The 16,524-nt window shown below is 52.6% G+C and overlaps 5 protein-coding genes across 5 annotated transcripts; 2 read left to right on the top strand and 3 right to left on the bottom strand.

Moving 5' to 3' along the window:
- Positions 1–1,014: 1,014 nt before the first annotated feature.
- Positions 1,015–2,012, bottom strand: BO66DRAFT_403468 (uncharacterized protein; the record flags this gene model as incomplete). The annotated part of the gene is made up of 4 exons (XM_025648864.1): positions 1,015–1,118; positions 1,168–1,244; positions 1,540–1,669; positions 1,862–2,012. The coding sequence occupies 4 exons, from the start codon at positions 2,010–2,012 to the stop codon at positions 1,015–1,017; spliced, it is 462 nt and encodes a 153-aa protein (XP_025501580.1).
- Positions 2,013–5,941: 3,929 nt separating this feature from the next.
- Positions 5,942–7,849, top strand: BO66DRAFT_138242 (putative cyclin-like protein (Clg1)). Its single transcript, XM_025642037.1, has one exon. The coding sequence runs from the start codon at positions 6,374–6,376 to the stop codon at positions 7,796–7,798; it is 1,425 nt and encodes a 474-aa protein (XP_025501579.1). The 5' UTR covers positions 5,942–6,373; the 3' UTR covers positions 7,799–7,849.
- Positions 7,850–8,949: 1,100 nt separating this feature from the next.
- Positions 8,950–11,816, bottom strand: BO66DRAFT_378481 (phospholipid:diacylglycerol acyltransferase). The gene is made up of 3 exons (XM_025645797.1): positions 11,249–11,816; positions 9,716–11,123; positions 8,950–9,553 (listed from the first exon to the last, which is right to left on the bottom strand). The coding sequence occupies exons 1-3, from the start codon at positions 11,633–11,635 to the stop codon at positions 9,408–9,410; spliced, it is 1,941 nt and encodes a 646-aa protein (XP_025501578.1). The 5' UTR covers positions 11,636–11,816; the 3' UTR covers positions 8,950–9,407.
- Positions 11,817–11,940: 124 nt separating this feature from the next.
- On the top strand, positions 11,941–13,445 carry BO66DRAFT_473110 (peptide alpha-N-acetyltransferase MAK3). Its single transcript, XM_025653017.1, has 2 exons — positions 11,941–12,686; positions 12,778–13,445. The coding sequence occupies exons 1-2, from the start codon at positions 12,120–12,122 to the stop codon at positions 13,111–13,113; spliced, it is 903 nt and encodes a 300-aa protein (XP_025501577.1). The 5' UTR covers positions 11,941–12,119; the 3' UTR covers positions 13,114–13,445.
- A 168-nt stretch (positions 13,446–13,613) lies between these two features.
- BO66DRAFT_378474 (uncharacterized protein) lies at positions 13,614–16,190 on the bottom strand. Its single transcript, XM_025645796.1, has one exon. It carries the CDS (start codon positions 16,108–16,110, stop codon positions 13,741–13,743), a length of 2,370 nt encoding a protein of 789 aa, XP_025501576.1. The 5' UTR covers positions 16,111–16,190; the 3' UTR covers positions 13,614–13,740.
- Between the last annotated feature and the right edge of the window lie 334 nt (positions 16,191–16,524).

The raw sequence follows: 16,524 nt of genomic DNA, 5'->3' as shown, positions 1-16,524 counted from the left end.
AGGTGGTGAGCGGTGCGGCGGCATCAAATGTCAAGGTGTCAAACAGGCACGGCGGGGGGCTCACCTCAAAGCAAGGCGAAAGAAGCAGATAGACAGAGGCAGTCAAGTCAGTGCTTCTTGCATATCCGTCTGTCCGGCTCAGGGTCATCAGTGTCAACTGTCAATTGTCAGTGTCCGTGTCAGTTGCCAGGTAAGGATGACCGATACAGCCGATCTGAGCCCTCCTGCTTCTCCAAACAGAGGGGGGCAAATGGCGATATCGGAAGATAGAGCTGGGAAATCGGAAAGAAACGAAGAAGGGAAGGCGGGAGGGGGGGGGCAAGCGCTCTCCCGAAGAGTGACAGAGACGATGGGGAGGTATCACTATCGCGAAGGATTGGAGGGCTTGCATACGCGACATGCGGGATTATCGTGATGATTAAACTTCTCTAGGACGGGGCCCTTCGGGCAGCGATGGCTGGTCAGATGGGCAGGCAGGGCATTCACTCCCTCCCGGGCTTGAGAGTGAAGCAACGATAGAGAGACTGAAGGCAAAGACTACCTCTCTGCCCACCCCCACTCACCATTACTCGATCTTGCTGTGTGCAGATGGAGTGGGGTGAAGCGTGAGAGGGTTTGGCACGGCAAGCTCAGATTCGACAGGATGAAAGATGGAGATCGATCGAGGTTAGTTGCTTGGGCGGGCGAAATACTCAGGACCATTGTTGAGTTCTACTTGGGGGTGTTATTTGCTTCTTGATATTACTACTGGGGGTTTGTCTTGGATTGGATCGGTGGTGGCATTGATAGAATGATGGGCGTAGAAGGAGGGTGGTACAACAGCCAGCCGGGCACGTATACTCCGTACAATTACATATATTGATGGTGATGGTTTGTGATGGATCATCCTCCGGTCGGGTAAGACACAACACAATTGGGCTGTTCCATAGAAGAGAGAATCAGATCCTCCTCGAAATGCCTCAATTCCCGAGGTCTCGAGTTTTAGCTACAATAGATTGTTGTGGTTTATGTTCTTTATCCATAAGCCCAGTCGTAGATCTCGTTGTACTGTATCTCGATGTGCCTGCAGGAGGTGGAAGGTGACTGGCGCCATGATTGCGATAGCAACCAGGGACTGGCTGTTTTCCAGAATATCAACCTACCCCGCCGACAAACCGCCATGCTTACTGCTGGAGCTATTATTATTACCGTGGTAGCCTGGTTGAGACCGGCTGAGCATCCCACCACCACCTTGAGTCGTAGCCCTAGTTAGTTATCTAAATGCAGCTTGAATAGGTCTTTTGTAAGCAACAACTGCACCGGTCACCTCACCAACTAATGAAAATCACTCAGCCTGTCCGACACCCCTCCCAGCGTTGATTGGATGCATTTCGATGCAGCTCTGAGTCACCAAGAGAGCAATGAAGGTAGGTAACAGCCGCAACGCTTCAGGTGACGACGACGATGCTGATGAGATGATTCCTCTGGCCAGCCTCCGAGCCACAGGGAGATCAGGCACATGCTCTCCCCCCCTCTTTACCACTATGAGTATGTACTTACTGTACGTATACCAGATCTGTCACCTCTACCAACAGGATATTGGGACTCAATAACCCATCATTGATTGGGTTGATGTTTGATGATGGCTGAGCTGCAGCAACAGGCAGGAATGTCGACAGAATGGAAGGAGCTGGAATGTGTCGGTTCGTCTCAAGGTTCTACCGATTCTACCTGAAAGGTGACTGCCGAGTATTGGCAGTCAAATATGTACAATGATGATGATGATTGATGCCTTTTCCCTGCTGCTAGCCTGTCCGGAAAGATACAGCTTACAGTAAGTATCGTATGTAGAGGACCTGCTGATGCATGTGTGGTGACCTACAGCGATCGACCTCGACCATCATGGTGAAAATGAGGCAGTCCAGACAGTCCAGGCAGTCTAGGAAGACCCAGGCTTCCAGACCTTCAGGGTTCATGAGCCAGAAGTGACACAGGGCAAGGGCAAAAGGGCAGGGCAGGACCTGGCATGGCATGGCATGGTGTCATGGGCTCCGCCTTGAGATCACCCATCGCCACCGTTGACTTGTCGCGACCATACTGGTGATGATGAGGTTTCCTCCCCTGAGATCATGCCCTTCTTCGCTATTCCATCCCTTCTAGACTGACTAGACTACGGTAGACGTAGAGCTGGATGCTGCTGCTGCTGCCCCCTCTTTTTTCTCACCCCATGATCCATCCATCCATCCACTCATCCATCTAGATCCATTTTGATGACTGACCCAATTAGTACCACGATCCATGATGGATCCATGATTGACCGATGATTGAATGATTGAATCAATGTTGCCTCCGCCTGCCCCTTTTCGGATACACGGTGACTGGGCGGGGGCCTTTGGAAAAAAGTTATAAATATCCAACCAGAATGGATTAGATAATCCACCTTATGCGACCAACAAGCCAAGCCACACTTTTGGTGTGAAAGACTCAATCTCCATGAACCCATTTTATCTTAGTCAACTTTCTTAGTCCTGTCCACGACACGTTTTTTCTTTCCCTGTTTAGTTTTTAAATTCCTTCTATTTTTTTTTTTTTGTTTCTGGCTTCTTCCTTTGCCCATCATTTGATAAATTAGCACGGGGGCGCACGGCCCAGTCATTTGTCGAGCCGTACCACTAGCGCTTCTCGGCCGCTCCTTTCCTGTTGCTCTTCGCCCTCTTTTCGAGGTGTGACTTCAATTTTTTGCCTCCGATAGACAAGATGTGACGGAAATGCTCCTGTTGGTATCCTGTCTGGCTTATGAACTGGCCATGGCTAGGCACCTGCGCTGCATTGCTCTCTCTAATGTTATCAGTTTCGATGATCCTGTGAATTTCTGAACCTTAAGTCGACCAGGACTTTCATTGACTGTTCGCCCTCTACATACACATACATAGTACAGTACTCCGTACATAGTACACGTACTCTGTACCGCCGCCTGTTCCACCAGGCCAATGGATCGTAGGACGTTGCCCCGTCTGGGAATGATTGGAGGCCGGCATCGTCACCCAGGCCTCCTATTATTATTTTGTTTTTGTGTTAGTTAGATTCAATCTACTTTTGCTTGGTGAACGACTGTGTCAGTGGATAAAACAACGGTGGGAAGGATGATGAAAGGTGGCCTTGTGAGACGACATAACAATCCAGTATACTTTGCAGACTTCAAAAAAAATTACCGCCAATGTCCATAATCTAGTAGCTGTTGTTAAATGGTTGAATCACCCACCCTGGTTCGAGAGATGCCAACATGTGGTGGTGGGTTCGAGGAATTTTCTCCTTCCCTCCATCCCATGGCCGTCCTCCTCTTAGCTCTTGCAATTAAGCAGACCGGCCGCCGCTAAGCGCCCTGGAAGTAGTAATAAATGGGTCACTCCTGCGGTGACCAACCCCAAGTGCCGATGCCTTCTGGGTTGGCCGTTCGAGCCTGCCTCTCGAACCCCTAGAGTCCTAGGGTAACTGGTAGTCTGGTACTCAGTCTAGTTAACTAACTTGCAGTGACTGACTGACTAAACTCAACATCCACCTTAAGTTACTATGTAGTTAACTAACCCCGACTAAAACTGAACCGTTTGGCTCCGCCGAGACTGCCCACCGCCAACCGCTGGAGCTTACTGCCAGTGAGTAGAAGGGGTGGTTGTGCAGTTTGGCCCGGTCTGGTCGTGCAGCTTATTATTGGATAGCACTGCCGGTCAGTCAGGCGGGCGGCAGGCACTGCAAGTGAATCAAATTTACTGTACAGGTTAGTCTTACTTCGTTCACTCTTACTGCTATGGCCAAGGAACCTCGGAGTATCATTCCCAGCTTGGGGGGAAAGACGGTGGTGGTGGTGGCAGGTCAAAGATCGATTTGTTTATTGAACGGTAACCCTACCTCATTGAAACCTCGACATTGGTCCCAATGCGGGTGTCGGCGAGAGATAGGTAATATTTTCTTAAATTAAAAACGGTAAGCCAGAGGATCACAGGATTAATTCTACTGCACCTCCTCATCTCATTCTCCTCTTCATCATCATTAATTCATACTAGACAGGAAAAGGCCCTTACCCTCGTTCCAGTCTTTTTTTCGGTGCCGACGGTCGAAAGAGGGCCCCTACCCATGGATATGGGTATTCTCTTACTGTTCTAGCCTCTGTCTTAGCCTGCCCAGTGACTCCAGTGTTACGGTGAAGAGTGGGAAAAAAAAGGAACTTCTGAATTTTTCCCTTTCTTTCTCATTCATTCCCATCATGGATCCATTCTGACTAACCTTTTCTCTCCTCTTGCAAAGGTTCATTCCCTTTCCCCCCTTAAAACACCAACAGACCAACCAACCAGAACAACGATGGGGGCTTGATGGAGCACGAACGGGAACATCGTCAACTCCTCCGACTAAGATTATTCCTGGCTTTACACAGTAGTCTCCTAGTCTCCTAGTCTCCCCCATCCATCATAGCCATTGAAATTTCTGAAAACTCTAAACGATCACCCCATGTGAAGCATTAGTTAAGTTAGTTAAGTTAGTTTAATGGAGATGATTCGAGTCCCATCTGCTCGGATGCTGCGGCTGGTCTCTTATTAATGGTTTGACTTTTATGGGGGGTCTACGTACTGAGTTTGGAGACTGGGGATCTCTGGCGGGCGATGATGCTGCTACTGTTGACGAGGAAAGGCCATCCATCCATTGTAAAGGAATCCGAACCCCTACGGAGAATCCCTACGGACTTTTTAGGGGCAAGATGTGGTACCGGTTGGTCATGTATGGATTCTGGATGGCCCACCATTACTGTTGGTTTCAGTAATTAGATTCATGTCTTTAGATGGCAGTAAGGCATCCGATTGAATTATATTGAAGACTATCAAAACTTATCATCAGGTTTGATGCTGCTGCTGCTGCTGCTGCTGCTGCTGCTGCCTGAGGGGACAACTTGTAGCAGAAAACAACTTCTGAGCGGTAGAAAAACCACTTATCTAATACAATGGGCAAAGATGATTGAATGAACCATCGGTAAAATCCCCACCCGGGGCGAAATCACATTGGCTTACGACTCTCTTACCATACCAAGCCCCTTCTGCATTTCCTTTCCCGTTTCACTTACCTTTAAGTTACCCACTGCCCTCTCTCTCTTTCTTACTGTCTGTTGAGAGGAAAGGGTAATTAATTTGATCTACCCAATGGAAAAATAAAATAAAAAAAAATTCCCAGAGACAAAAAAAGAAAGAGGTTAGTCAGTACAAGGCCAGTTGAGCCGGGGATCGTCACTTTCTCAGTGACTTTTCCACCCTCCCAGACTCGCCGTGCCCCCCAAACGACCGCCGCCGCCGCCGCCTCTGACACCTCTTGAGACCCTCTTGACCACTACGAACGAGCCTAGCCTACCTAGCCTAGTCCCAGTCAATTGCTTTGCTCTTCTCTTTTCTCCCTCGTTCTCCGCTGCTGCTGCTGCTTTTTTTTTCTTACTACGTCTGTATTCGCGCACTCTCTCTCTCTTTTGCTCTCCTCTTCTACTTCCCCCCATCCCTCCTCCCCTCTCCTTTGACTCTTCTCCTCATCCCTCCTCCTCCTCCTTTTTCCTTCTCTTCTCTTTACATCATTCAACCTATATTCTCCTCTTCCCTCCCTCCTCTTTTTGTCCACTTTGCGAAAATCTCCATTTCCTCCTATCTTATATTTCAACGAGCTTTTCACTAAGTATCGTTGTCACCGTGGACTGGGACTACTCCCTTTGACGCGAGAACTGGTGTTTGTCGTTCATATTTTCTTTTCGAAAAAGCGCAAAAACACTTTAAAAAGATCTCCACCGTCCCCTTCCCCATCCGCACCCCCTAACACATCCCTTGACCCCATCGGTTATTCGTTCTACTCGTTCGGCTACAAGAAAAAAGAATCAACTAGCGATCGACTAGCTCGTCTGTTTTGTTGACTTCCTCGTGCTTGATCAATTGTCCGCTCTGCCAACCCCCTTCTGAGAGTCTCACGCCTTCACATCGATCACCAAACTCGTGCGGTAGCAACTCTCAGAGCAATCGCGCGCATCAATTCATCCACGATCGTCTCGCTGCTTTATCTGCCCCGTGTTGTGAAGACCGCCATACTTCTCATGTCATTCAACTAAACAACACCTTCCATACCACAAGCACAGAGCCGCGGCTCGCCGAGCAACCGCTCCCCCTTCTTCTTTCCCCCACCCAGGATCAGGGCGTGGCGGACGTGTAGACGGTTCGTATCTTGAGTTCCTTGCGGTCTTGATTGTTTGTTGCTCATTGGGTTTCCCTGCTTGCTATCGGAGCCAAGGTGTGTGCTAACACAGCGCCTGGATACAGCCACCTAGTCTACCTTCCCCCACCTGAACTGGTGTCAACCTCTTCCTTCTCACTTCGTCATGCCATCCTTCTACACCCCTAGCCTGCAGGGCCTTCCTCCGACCCCGCCTCACATCGTGAGTGGTGGCCGCATGGAGCACGAGCAACCTTTCTACGTCCTGGGCCCCTCCGCTGCATTCCCGCCTCGGTACTCCCAGAACGGCTGCGAGTTCATCGAGCAGTATTCCCAGGCCAATTGCTATCCCAAGTCGGCTGTCAACATGAACGCTCAATCCCGGGTTGGAGTACGCAACGGCCGCGAGATGAATGCCGCCCACTCTGCGATGAACCAGCCCATGTACGGCGCCATGGCCACCGCCAATGTTCTGCCGCCGCTCCGCAACAACGTTCAGCTGCCCCCGATGGACAACGGCATCGCGCCCCATTACCGTCGCCAGGACATGATGGTGCAAGAGCAACCGCGCAAGGAGGAAAAGGCTACTGGAGGCGTCGCGGCGCATCTGGACTATGAGATGGACCAGATGTCCGACTACGTGGCTGAAATGGCCCAGGGAATGTATGCTTTGTACATCACCAAGATCAACCTTGCAGATATTGACTTAGCGCGAAGCGTCTACCCAGGATCGTCGGTCACCCCCCAGTTCCGAAAATACGTCTACCAGATCTTGTCGTCGACTCGGCTCCCGAGCTCGACCATTCTCCTGGGTCTCTACTACCTCGCGAGTCGGATGCGCATGCTCTCTTCGGCCAAGGTGTTCCACTCTGGAAGCGGCCAGGTCTACCGGATGCTCACTGTTGCTCTCCTTCTGGGAAGCAAGTTCTTGGACGACAACACCTTCCAGAACAAGTCGTGGGCTGAGGTTAGCAACATTCCAGTCAGCGAGTTGAACTCGATGGAATTGGACTGGCTCTTTGCTTTCGAGTGGAAAATCCACGAGCGCATCCACGACAAGCAGGATGGTTTTGCTACATGGCTCAAGCACTGGGAAAACTGGCGTGCCAAGACGGCCGCCCGTGCCCAGGAGTCTCGCCACGCTCTGGCACCCATCGACACGAACGTTTCCCGGCCCCATCGTGTCTCGAAACCGCTGCTCTCCCCCGAAGGTCCCATCCCTCCGCAGTACCAGCGCAGTTCCACCTTCGAAAACTCGTGGCTTAACCCGACCGCCTCTGAATATTCGCCCCCGTCCGCGCCGCACAGTGGCCCCAACACACCGGACTACTTTGCTGTTGGGCCTTGGGCGTACACCAACCCACCTCCGCCGTACACGCGTACTTGGGTGCCCACTCCACAACAGTACATCCCTACAGCGCCTCCATCGCAGCCGCCGTCGTACCATCACACTCCGGCCTACGCTCTGCCTTTCGCGCAAAGTGTGTGGACTGGCCATGGCTCGTCGTGCGGCTGTCTCTATTGCATCAAGCCTGCGGAGCACTACATGTGCGCCAATCCCTTCGGCTCGATGCAACCGATTGTCGCTTAGTGGTGCCACGACTCTCACCCGTTAAGCGTCATCGTGCTGGGGAAAAAAGTTATTTGTTTCCTAATTCGACTATCTTCGACCTCGTCTTCCCACTAGACCATCTTATTCGCATCGTCCAAAATTTCCGCTAATGATACCGTGTTCCATTCGTGTTCCTTGCATGACTACCCGTTTTCCTCGAGTCGGTTTCGATTGTGTTATCCGTTGAAAAGTACCCGCCGTCAATCTTCCTGGCTTTGCCTCAAAAGCAAAAATCGAAAAAAAGTGTCCAGCTCGGGCGTCGATGATCGCATCCATCCTCATCTCTGCCCATTGCCTCCTGTGATATGGGACTCTTCCTTTTGTTTCACTCGACAATCCTCTTTCCTCCAAAACGGCCTCGTTCTGAATGAAAACATTCACTGGGCTGATTTTATTCCACCTTACTGCTCCAGGGATCCTCTTGGATGGAAATCCCCGGAGTCAGGAGTCACGACAATTATGAATGTTTATTTTCCGCCTTTGCACGAGTTTTGTGCCTCGTTTCTGCCTTTGCGTCTCCTTGATCTTTCACCTATCTTCTTCGGATTTGGGCATTTTATCTGGCAATGTTCCTCATAGATTGTTTTTTCCCCTTCTTATTTGACCCTGGCTGAGTTAGGATACTGGCACTTTCCTTTTTGTCCGTTTTCTGCTTGACTCCCGGTCATGTTAATACCTTTGTCTTCATTCGGTTCGATTCTTCGATTTTTCTTGCATTGTTCTACTCTGGTCGAACAGATTCTACGAGTCATTTGTTCTTTCCACGACCGGAGTCAGGCACTTCAAGCCATTGTGGCGCGTTTTCGGCTGCGAGGTTTGACTGCTCTTGGTTGTACATTATACCATGTTTATCTTTTCTTCTTCTATGACCTTTTCACCCTGAATGTCCATCATCACCCTTCATCTCGCATTGAGGGAAATTGAGAAAAAAACGTGATACTCTCCCCCTTACGCCCTGTTTATCCTCTTCCTTTTTTTTTCTTGCCTACGGTGGTCCCGCCGGCTTATGTGTCTTTCTCACCTTTCATTTTGTCCTTGACTGTAAGTTAGATTAACTACTTTCATACCAACCATATGAAATCTGGGAAATGGAAACATACCTTGAATTTCCGGATTTACAAAAAAAACCTGGAAATATCATCACAAGAATCTTTTTCTCTCTCCACTGTAAATGGTCTAGCAGTTAGTTACGTGGTAATTTTCAGCGTCCTCTGACATACTCGGTCATCCAAGGGACATGCCTGTCACGTGACGTTTCTTGAGACAAAGCGTTATTGATTAGATAATCAAACCCTCTGGACGCGCCGCTATATGCTAGTTATAGTCATCGGTTCTGATGAAGGCATGGATACGAAGCCTAGACCTAGAAGAAAAAGAGAGAATAAGGCGGCTTACAGCTCGACTCGCCCTTCTTTTGCTCTTCAAGTGTAACTAACCGCAGCACCCGGGCGAACGAAAAGTGGTCTATATGAACATTTTCGAGGACATGAAATGGGTGGCAGGAAGAGGTGGTTGATTGTTATAGTCCATTTTATCTTGGTAAAGGGGGGATTGGGGGGTTGTTCATTTGTGCACATATGTCTATTGTTCATTCATCATCGAAAATTTGGACTCGCTCGGCGTATTCACGGATGTTGGAGACGTAGGTCTCTTCGATGTGATCGCCTTGGCCGGCGGCCACGCGGAGGATGAGGTCGTTGAGGGAGGCGCGGCCGAGGATGTCGACGTGGTCTCCTATTTTTCTATGGTGTTAGATGGGTTGAGTGACTTGTTTGAGGGAGGGACATGGATGGGTTGGTGATGTGCGGAGGTGCCCGTGGGGCGGGGGGCGGGTCTCAAATGGGGAGTGATTGTGTCAGGGTTTCCAGATGAGGAACAGGAAAGGAAGGAACGAACCCGTGTTAGGCCCACCTCTGGGCGAGAAGCGGTCCGGCTCATGGGGCATCTCAAAGACCTTGATCTTCACCCCGGCGGGGTTATACCGCTTGATGTGCCAGCCCTTGGCGCACATGTAGCCGGTGCTCAGCAGGTTGACGGTGCCGTCGCCTTCGCCCATGTGGACGCCGTGGTCGACGCCGTCGTTGTTGGTGACGGTGGTGTCGATGCTGACGTTGAGGTTGACGAGGGGGTCGCGCTCCTCCTGGTAGAAGTAGCTCCGCTCGGTGGGCTTGCCCACCCCGTAGAAGCAGTAGATCTTCATGTCCGGGGCGAGCGGGAGGCGGGCCTCGAGCGGGTTCAGCCAGGTGCGCGGGTTGTGCTCGTTGGCCTCAACCTCGCGCGCGGTGTGGGCGACGCCGTGCGAGTAGCTGGCCAGCACCTGGTGGCGGTACCAGTCCTCGCCCTCGTCGAGGAGGTAGTTCAGGCTCTCGGTGATGGTCATGTTCTTGATGATGCGGCTGGTGCCGCTCTCGCGGAAGTTGAGCAGGTTGCCGTAGGTGAGGTTCTGGTGCGGCTGGTCGTCGGGCGCCCACGTCGCGTTGCCCCAGACGGCCTCGCCGCCCTTGGGCAGCATGCTGGAGATGCCGGGCATGGCGCGGAAGATCTCGGCGCGCTCCTCCTTGGACAGGAACTTCTCCAGCCCGTAGACGGCGAAGGCGTTCAGCTGGGCGGTGTCGCGCATCTCGCCGGACAGGACGGCCGTGAGGCCCTTGACAGCCCCGAGCATGCAGCCACTGATGTTGATCCAGTTGGCGACGTGCCGGTTGACCCAGTCCGAGCCGCCCTTGCCGTGCTCGGGGTTCTCGACCCATTTGAAGAAGTAGAGCACGACCTGGGAGCCCATACTGTGGGAGGCGAGGGTGACCTTCTCGCCCTGGACCTGCACGGCCGTCTCGATGTACGACTTCAGGCGGCTGAAGTACTGGTCCCGGACCTCCATGTTCGGGTACGAGAGCCGCCAGTCGTAGGCCGCCGTAAACGCATTGGTGGGGTCGTAGCCGATGGTCGCCAGGTTCTCGAGGATCTTGTTCCAGATCCAGTAGCCCGTGATGAAGAAGTCGGTCGCGTCGAAACCCTGCGCCGCGCGCAATTTGATCCCCGGGGGGTCGAGCCCGGTGTCCTTGTCCAGCATAATATGGTTCTTCCACCCCGGTTTGTCGAGCACCAGCGCCCGCATCATGCTCCAACTGCCCCAGAGTCTCTTGCGGAAGTACTGTCGGGACGCGGGTTCGGTGCCCCAACTCTCCAGACCGGTGGAGATCACCCCGGGGATCATGACCATCGGGTGTTTCGCCTGGAAACCTTGCGCCTGCAGGTGTAGTCCGACGGAGAAAGGATCGTAGTTGACTGTGTCGCGCTCATGTTGCTATATAGATAGTCCCATCTCGGTCAGCAATCATCTTATTGAGGTTCACTGCATGCACGAAGCATGTTTGCATTATCTGCCCGCCCACATTTCTCCGAAGGGCGCCGACAAGGAAGATAACTTACGGTGAATTCTCTCGCATCGTTCAAGAACCCATGCGGCATCACCTCCATCAGGGACTCGATGTTGAAATCCATTAAACTGTCTAAACTGATGACATCCTGTTGGTTGGCGAAGAGCACGGCGACCAGAACTCCGAAAAGGCCGCCCAGCGCGAAGATCAATCCATTGCGACGTTTACTGCGCGGCTTGTGGATGAAGGACTCGGATCGTTTGGAATGGGAGGGACGGGCAGCTGCAGGCGAGTCGGTATCGGACTTGGACTTGGACTGGGACTTGGACTGGGAATTGTCGCGGGAGGAGGAATCGGAGGAGGGCTGCACCTCATGGTTGTGGTTAAGGTTGTGGTTGGGCTCCTCCTCCTCTTCCTTGCCCACGCGACGCCGGAGCATCACCGCCGGATTACAAGGTCAGAAAAAGCTCCGTGCAACAACTCAGATATCTCCGAGGAGCAATGGCATAGATAAAATAGCACCCAGAAAGCCAGATCCAAGATCAAGAGAACCCGACACAAAGAAAACAGATCAGCGAGATAGGAAAAGAAAAAAAAAGGGAGGGGGAAGAAAAGCCGCGGATGGAAAAAGGTTGAAAATCACATGTTGGGGAAGGAGAGAGAGAGAGAGAGAGAGAGCAAAGAAAGAAACGGAGCGGGAATCGGACGTCATCCCGAACTTCTTCTTCTTCTTTTCTTCCTTTTCTCTTTCTCTCCCTTCTCGGTTCTCTCCATCTCCGATTGAAGGTGTAACTTGTGTCTGTCTGCCTATCTGTCTATCTACTGCATATCCACCCAACCAGCACATACCTGACCATTCCACGTCTCTGTTCCTGAATCAATTCGCATTGCTACCCTCCAATGCCAATTCCTTTACCGCTCCAATGAACCCGAATCCACCCCCCGCATTGTCTTCAACCGCCACAGCAGCAGCAGCAGCAGCACCAACAACAACAACAACAACAGCACCAACACCATCAACAACCACCACCACCTCCACCACAACTCCCACAAACCCCACCACCACCGCAACAACAACTAATACCCACACCCCCCTCCGCTACGTCCGCTACGATGGCGCCCGCGAAGACGAATACGTCCCGGCCATGCGCCAACTAATCTCCAAAGACCTCTCGGAGCCCTACAGCATCTACGTCTACCGCTACTTCCTCTACCAATGGGGAGACCTATGCTTCATGGCCATGGACGACTCCGCCTCTTCATCCGCCTCCCCCGCGTCCGAAACAACAGCATCCTCATCCCCGCAGCAGCAGCAGCAGCAACCGCGCATGGTCGGCGTCGTCGTCTCGAAACTCGAACCCCACCGCGGCGGACCTCTGCGCGGCTACATCGCCATGCTAGCCGTGAAGGAGGAGTACCGAGGCCGGGGCATCGCGACCAAGCTAGCTCGGATGGCAATCGATGCGATGATTGAACGGGATGCGGACGAGGTGTGTTCTTTCTTCCTATCTCAGCCTTGCCTTCCACCCCCCCCGCTTAAACAAGCTTCAGCTCAAGCTAACACAAACCCACCGCGAACAGATCGTCCTCGAAACCGAAATCACCAACACGGCCGCCATCAAGCTCTACGAACGGCTGGGATTCCTGCGCAGCAAGCGGCTCCATCGGTATTATCTGAACGGGAACTCGGCCTATCGGCTGGTGTTATATCTCAAGGAAGGCGTGGGGTCGATGCGCACCACGCTCGATCCTTATGGGGCTGGGGCGGCGCCGGCCTCGGGTCCGCCGTATCCCCTTCCTCTGCCCGGTGGTGGTGGTGACCCATCACGAGGGGTAGGAGGAGGGGCGGAGATGACGGGGGCGCTGGCGGCGCCGGAACCGGCCTTGCTGCATGAGAATGGCAGTGGGGGGTGGTAGGTGGTAGGTGGCCACCTGGTCAGGGCGAAGAAGTGGACACAGGCAGTTTTCAAAGGAGCCTACCCCAAAGACACGATTGCTCCCTCCCTCACATGTCTATCCTTCTCCATCCAGGGCCGAGCTGGGCGGGATATATTAGACCGCAGTCGTTCCCACTACACTCGTACCGATTGCACCCCTCCCTTTAACCCAAATGACCTACTAATGATTATGTGTATGCATGTGATGAAAATGATTGATATTTCTTTGCTTGGAACTTGGTGACGTTGGAGGGGGGCTGGGTGGGGTGGCATCGTGCTGCAGATCATCAATTGCATTTGGCTGGAACCCACTTGGTTATAGATTCAGTATGGCATTTAGAAATTCTTGTTTTCTTGCCCTGGATTGCACTTTCACAGATTCCCCAGTGTTGTTGTCTTTATCTTCCGCTCTATATCTATATTTAAGAATCTATTTACAATTATGGCTCAATATACATATATATACAGGGTCGCCATGGGCCAAGAGGTGGGTGGATGGGTGGGTGAGTGATGAGTTATGGCTCATGATCATGGCAAATGTGTAAGGCCTAGCAGAAAACCAGGACCACAAGATGGCGCAGGACAAAATCGGGGCAGCGGAAGTCACTCACCGCCGCCGCCACCGCTGCTGCAGCTGCTTCTGCTTCTTTTTCTTCTCGTCCTGGCGGTCATGCGGGAGTAATTTAACCTGGATGATGTTGTCGCGCATCCATTCGAGGGTCAGAGGCTCCTCGCGAGCGAAAGCCTTCTCGCGAGCCAGTTCCTTCCATTCGAGATCCACAATGGTCGCAGCGTCGAGCATCGCCCGAAGTGATACCTGAGGTTTGTAAAATCGTGCCACATCCATATCGCGAGCAAGGATCGCCTCGCTGACATTCAGCTGGTTATTCCGCTCCGTAGGATCAACCTGGATGCACAGATACTTCACCGGGTCTGCGGAATATTCGGCCGGCAAGCCTTTGAGCTTATAAAACCTCCCGCCCGAGGTTGGCCTGGGCGACCCCAGATCGATTCCGAGGATGAGCCGCGCCGCGACAGCCCTGCGGAAGGTTGTCTCCGGGCCAGCTTCGTGCAGCAGGGATTCATAGACTCGCTCGGCAATGCGTGAAGCCGCATGTCCTCTCATGCAGGCATACCGCCATAAGACACGGCAAATGTTGTAGTATCCGCCGTGCCATGCGTGTAGGAAGAGTCGCGTCCAGCCGGCGACGTTGAGTTCTCGCGCCGGATCCTCCATGGTCTGGTACATGTATTGCAGGGCCTGAAGGATGTTGCCCTTGTTGCATGTGCCCACGAGAAGATAGAAAGTGTAAGGCTCGATACGTAAGCCATTCTGCCTGCAGAATTGGAACAGCTGATCTCTCGCCTTTAGATGATTCACTCGCATGACGGCGCACATCATCTGGTTGACCATACTCGGGCTCCACATCGTGCTGTCCCAGTCCCGGGCTATCTTTTCCAGAAAAGAGTTCATGTCGCCGCCGTTATGGAGATGCTCCACCAGTAAGTCGTGTAACACCGCGCGCAACGCTGTCCGCTGCAGCGTGGTCTCCTGCAGCATCCCTCGCTGCCGTAGACTGTTCACTACTGCCATCTTCTTGGTTGGAGAAACAAAGCAGTCAGCATAAGCAAGCCAGGTCTCGACATCTGCGCGGATGCCCAGATTTTCCATACCATGCAAGAGGTTCCTGAACCGCTTCAGGTTCTGCTCGAGGGCCGTCGACCTGAGCATCATGTTGAAGGTTTCCACGGTTGCAACATGTTTCGCGGAGTGGAAAATCTGGTGTGCAATCCAATACTGCTTGCGCTCTAGCAAGAACGACAGGGCTTGATTCAACGACGCTGTTGATGTCAATTCTTTGCGGGCGCTTTTCAGGAAAAGCGTCTCGAGAGCATCGGCCACATCCGCACCGTGCTTACCCGGCTGCTCCCTGGAGTTGGGCCAAGACGTAATGAGATCCTCCACGTGGTGCGTAAAGTCCCTCACAGTAGCTAGGAGCTCACCCTGGCGGATAATCTGATCCACAGTGAACTCCGTGGGATCCTTGGGCATATCCCACGTGCCGCGAACCAAGGGTATGTCTTTGTGTATCCGTCGGTCAACCCGAGGGTAGATGGGAACCACCGGTTTACGCATGTCGACGACCGGATCATATTCATCTTGCAGGGTCCCGATCTCCAGCAGTTCTTTCTTGACCTCCTCCACGGCCGCCGGTCGACCCTCCAAGATCACCCGGCGACACATCCCGACGCTTTCCGAAGGCGGCTTAACATGCACCTTGCACCCGTGATACACATGGCGATAGAAGATGTTCTCGCCCCTCGACACCAAGCCGGCGAATTCGGCGATCGTCTCCTCCCTTAGATATAGCTCCAGCTGGTTGGACTTCAACGGAGCATTTGCCGGAATTGCTCGATTCATCCGGAGCATCCTCTCGTAAACCGCAGCCTGGTCCTTCCACCGTCTCTCTATCGTTTTCTGTTGGTTTTTGCGCGTGTTGTCGAGTTCGGATTGTCGGTATTGTAGTTTCTTTTTATCGCGGGGCGAGATCGAAGACAGCGCGGCAAGACTTCTTACCCGCGGTGGCGTCCATCTCGAAGTGTTGTCGGACGTCGGTTGAGGGAGAGGCGACGTCCGTGAAGCTTGAGGCTTTGCTGCAGGCTTTGTAGCTTCCTTGTCCAAGCCACGTCTTCCGACGGCAATGGAAGAAGAGGTTATTTGTCTAGACGAATAATTTCCGGTCGAGGACTGCGGGGAGAGTCGGGGCGCATTGGGCCCACGTTTGCTAGGGCGATGATATTGTCTGGATAAACTAAGGGCGGGGTTTCTTGTCAAGGCCGACCCCCGATGCGCGGGCAGAGACGTAAACCAGGATGGGTAAAGAAAGAGGAGTGGCTCATCGGGAGCAGTCGCGACGTGGTCCAGGACAGCAGGTAATCTGCGCCTCGTGAGATATGGCCGACTGCGTGAAAGCATTGACGAGAGCCCGTAGGGACTGACCCTAGGCAAGAATCAGGGCCAGGGGGTTAAGGGTAGAGGGAATTGAGAAAGTTGTGTCTGGAATATTAGTGGAAGGGTAGAGGCAAGGCAAGATCAAAGCTCCGGTGGTCACTCCGCTGCGGAACCTAGAAAATGTTTTTCCCGGCCAAGGCGGTCAGTGAACGGCCCGAGGTTTTGTGCCCGTCGCCGCCAGCACTCCGCTTTCATTCTAACAAAGGAACTGTAGCAGGACAAGAAGTACAAGCTCTCCACTGAGATTAACGATATCCAAGAAATGTTGATTAATGATAAAAGTACTGGCAAAAACAAGGGGGAGAAACCACAAGCTGCTCCGTGACACCAAGCTAATTCAAGATCATGAAATCCCAACATTAAAAGAAAGAAAAAAAA

This window comes from Aspergillus aculeatinus (assembly GCF_003184765.1).
Source record: "Aspergillus aculeatinus CBS 121060 unplaced genomic scaffold BO66scaffold_39, whole genome shotgun sequence".
NCBI lineage: Eukaryota > Fungi > Ascomycota > Eurotiomycetes > Eurotiales > Aspergillaceae > Aspergillus > Aspergillus aculeatinus.
Note: the sequence above shows the minus strand (reverse complement) of the source record. Positions and strands in the feature narration are given on the sequence as shown.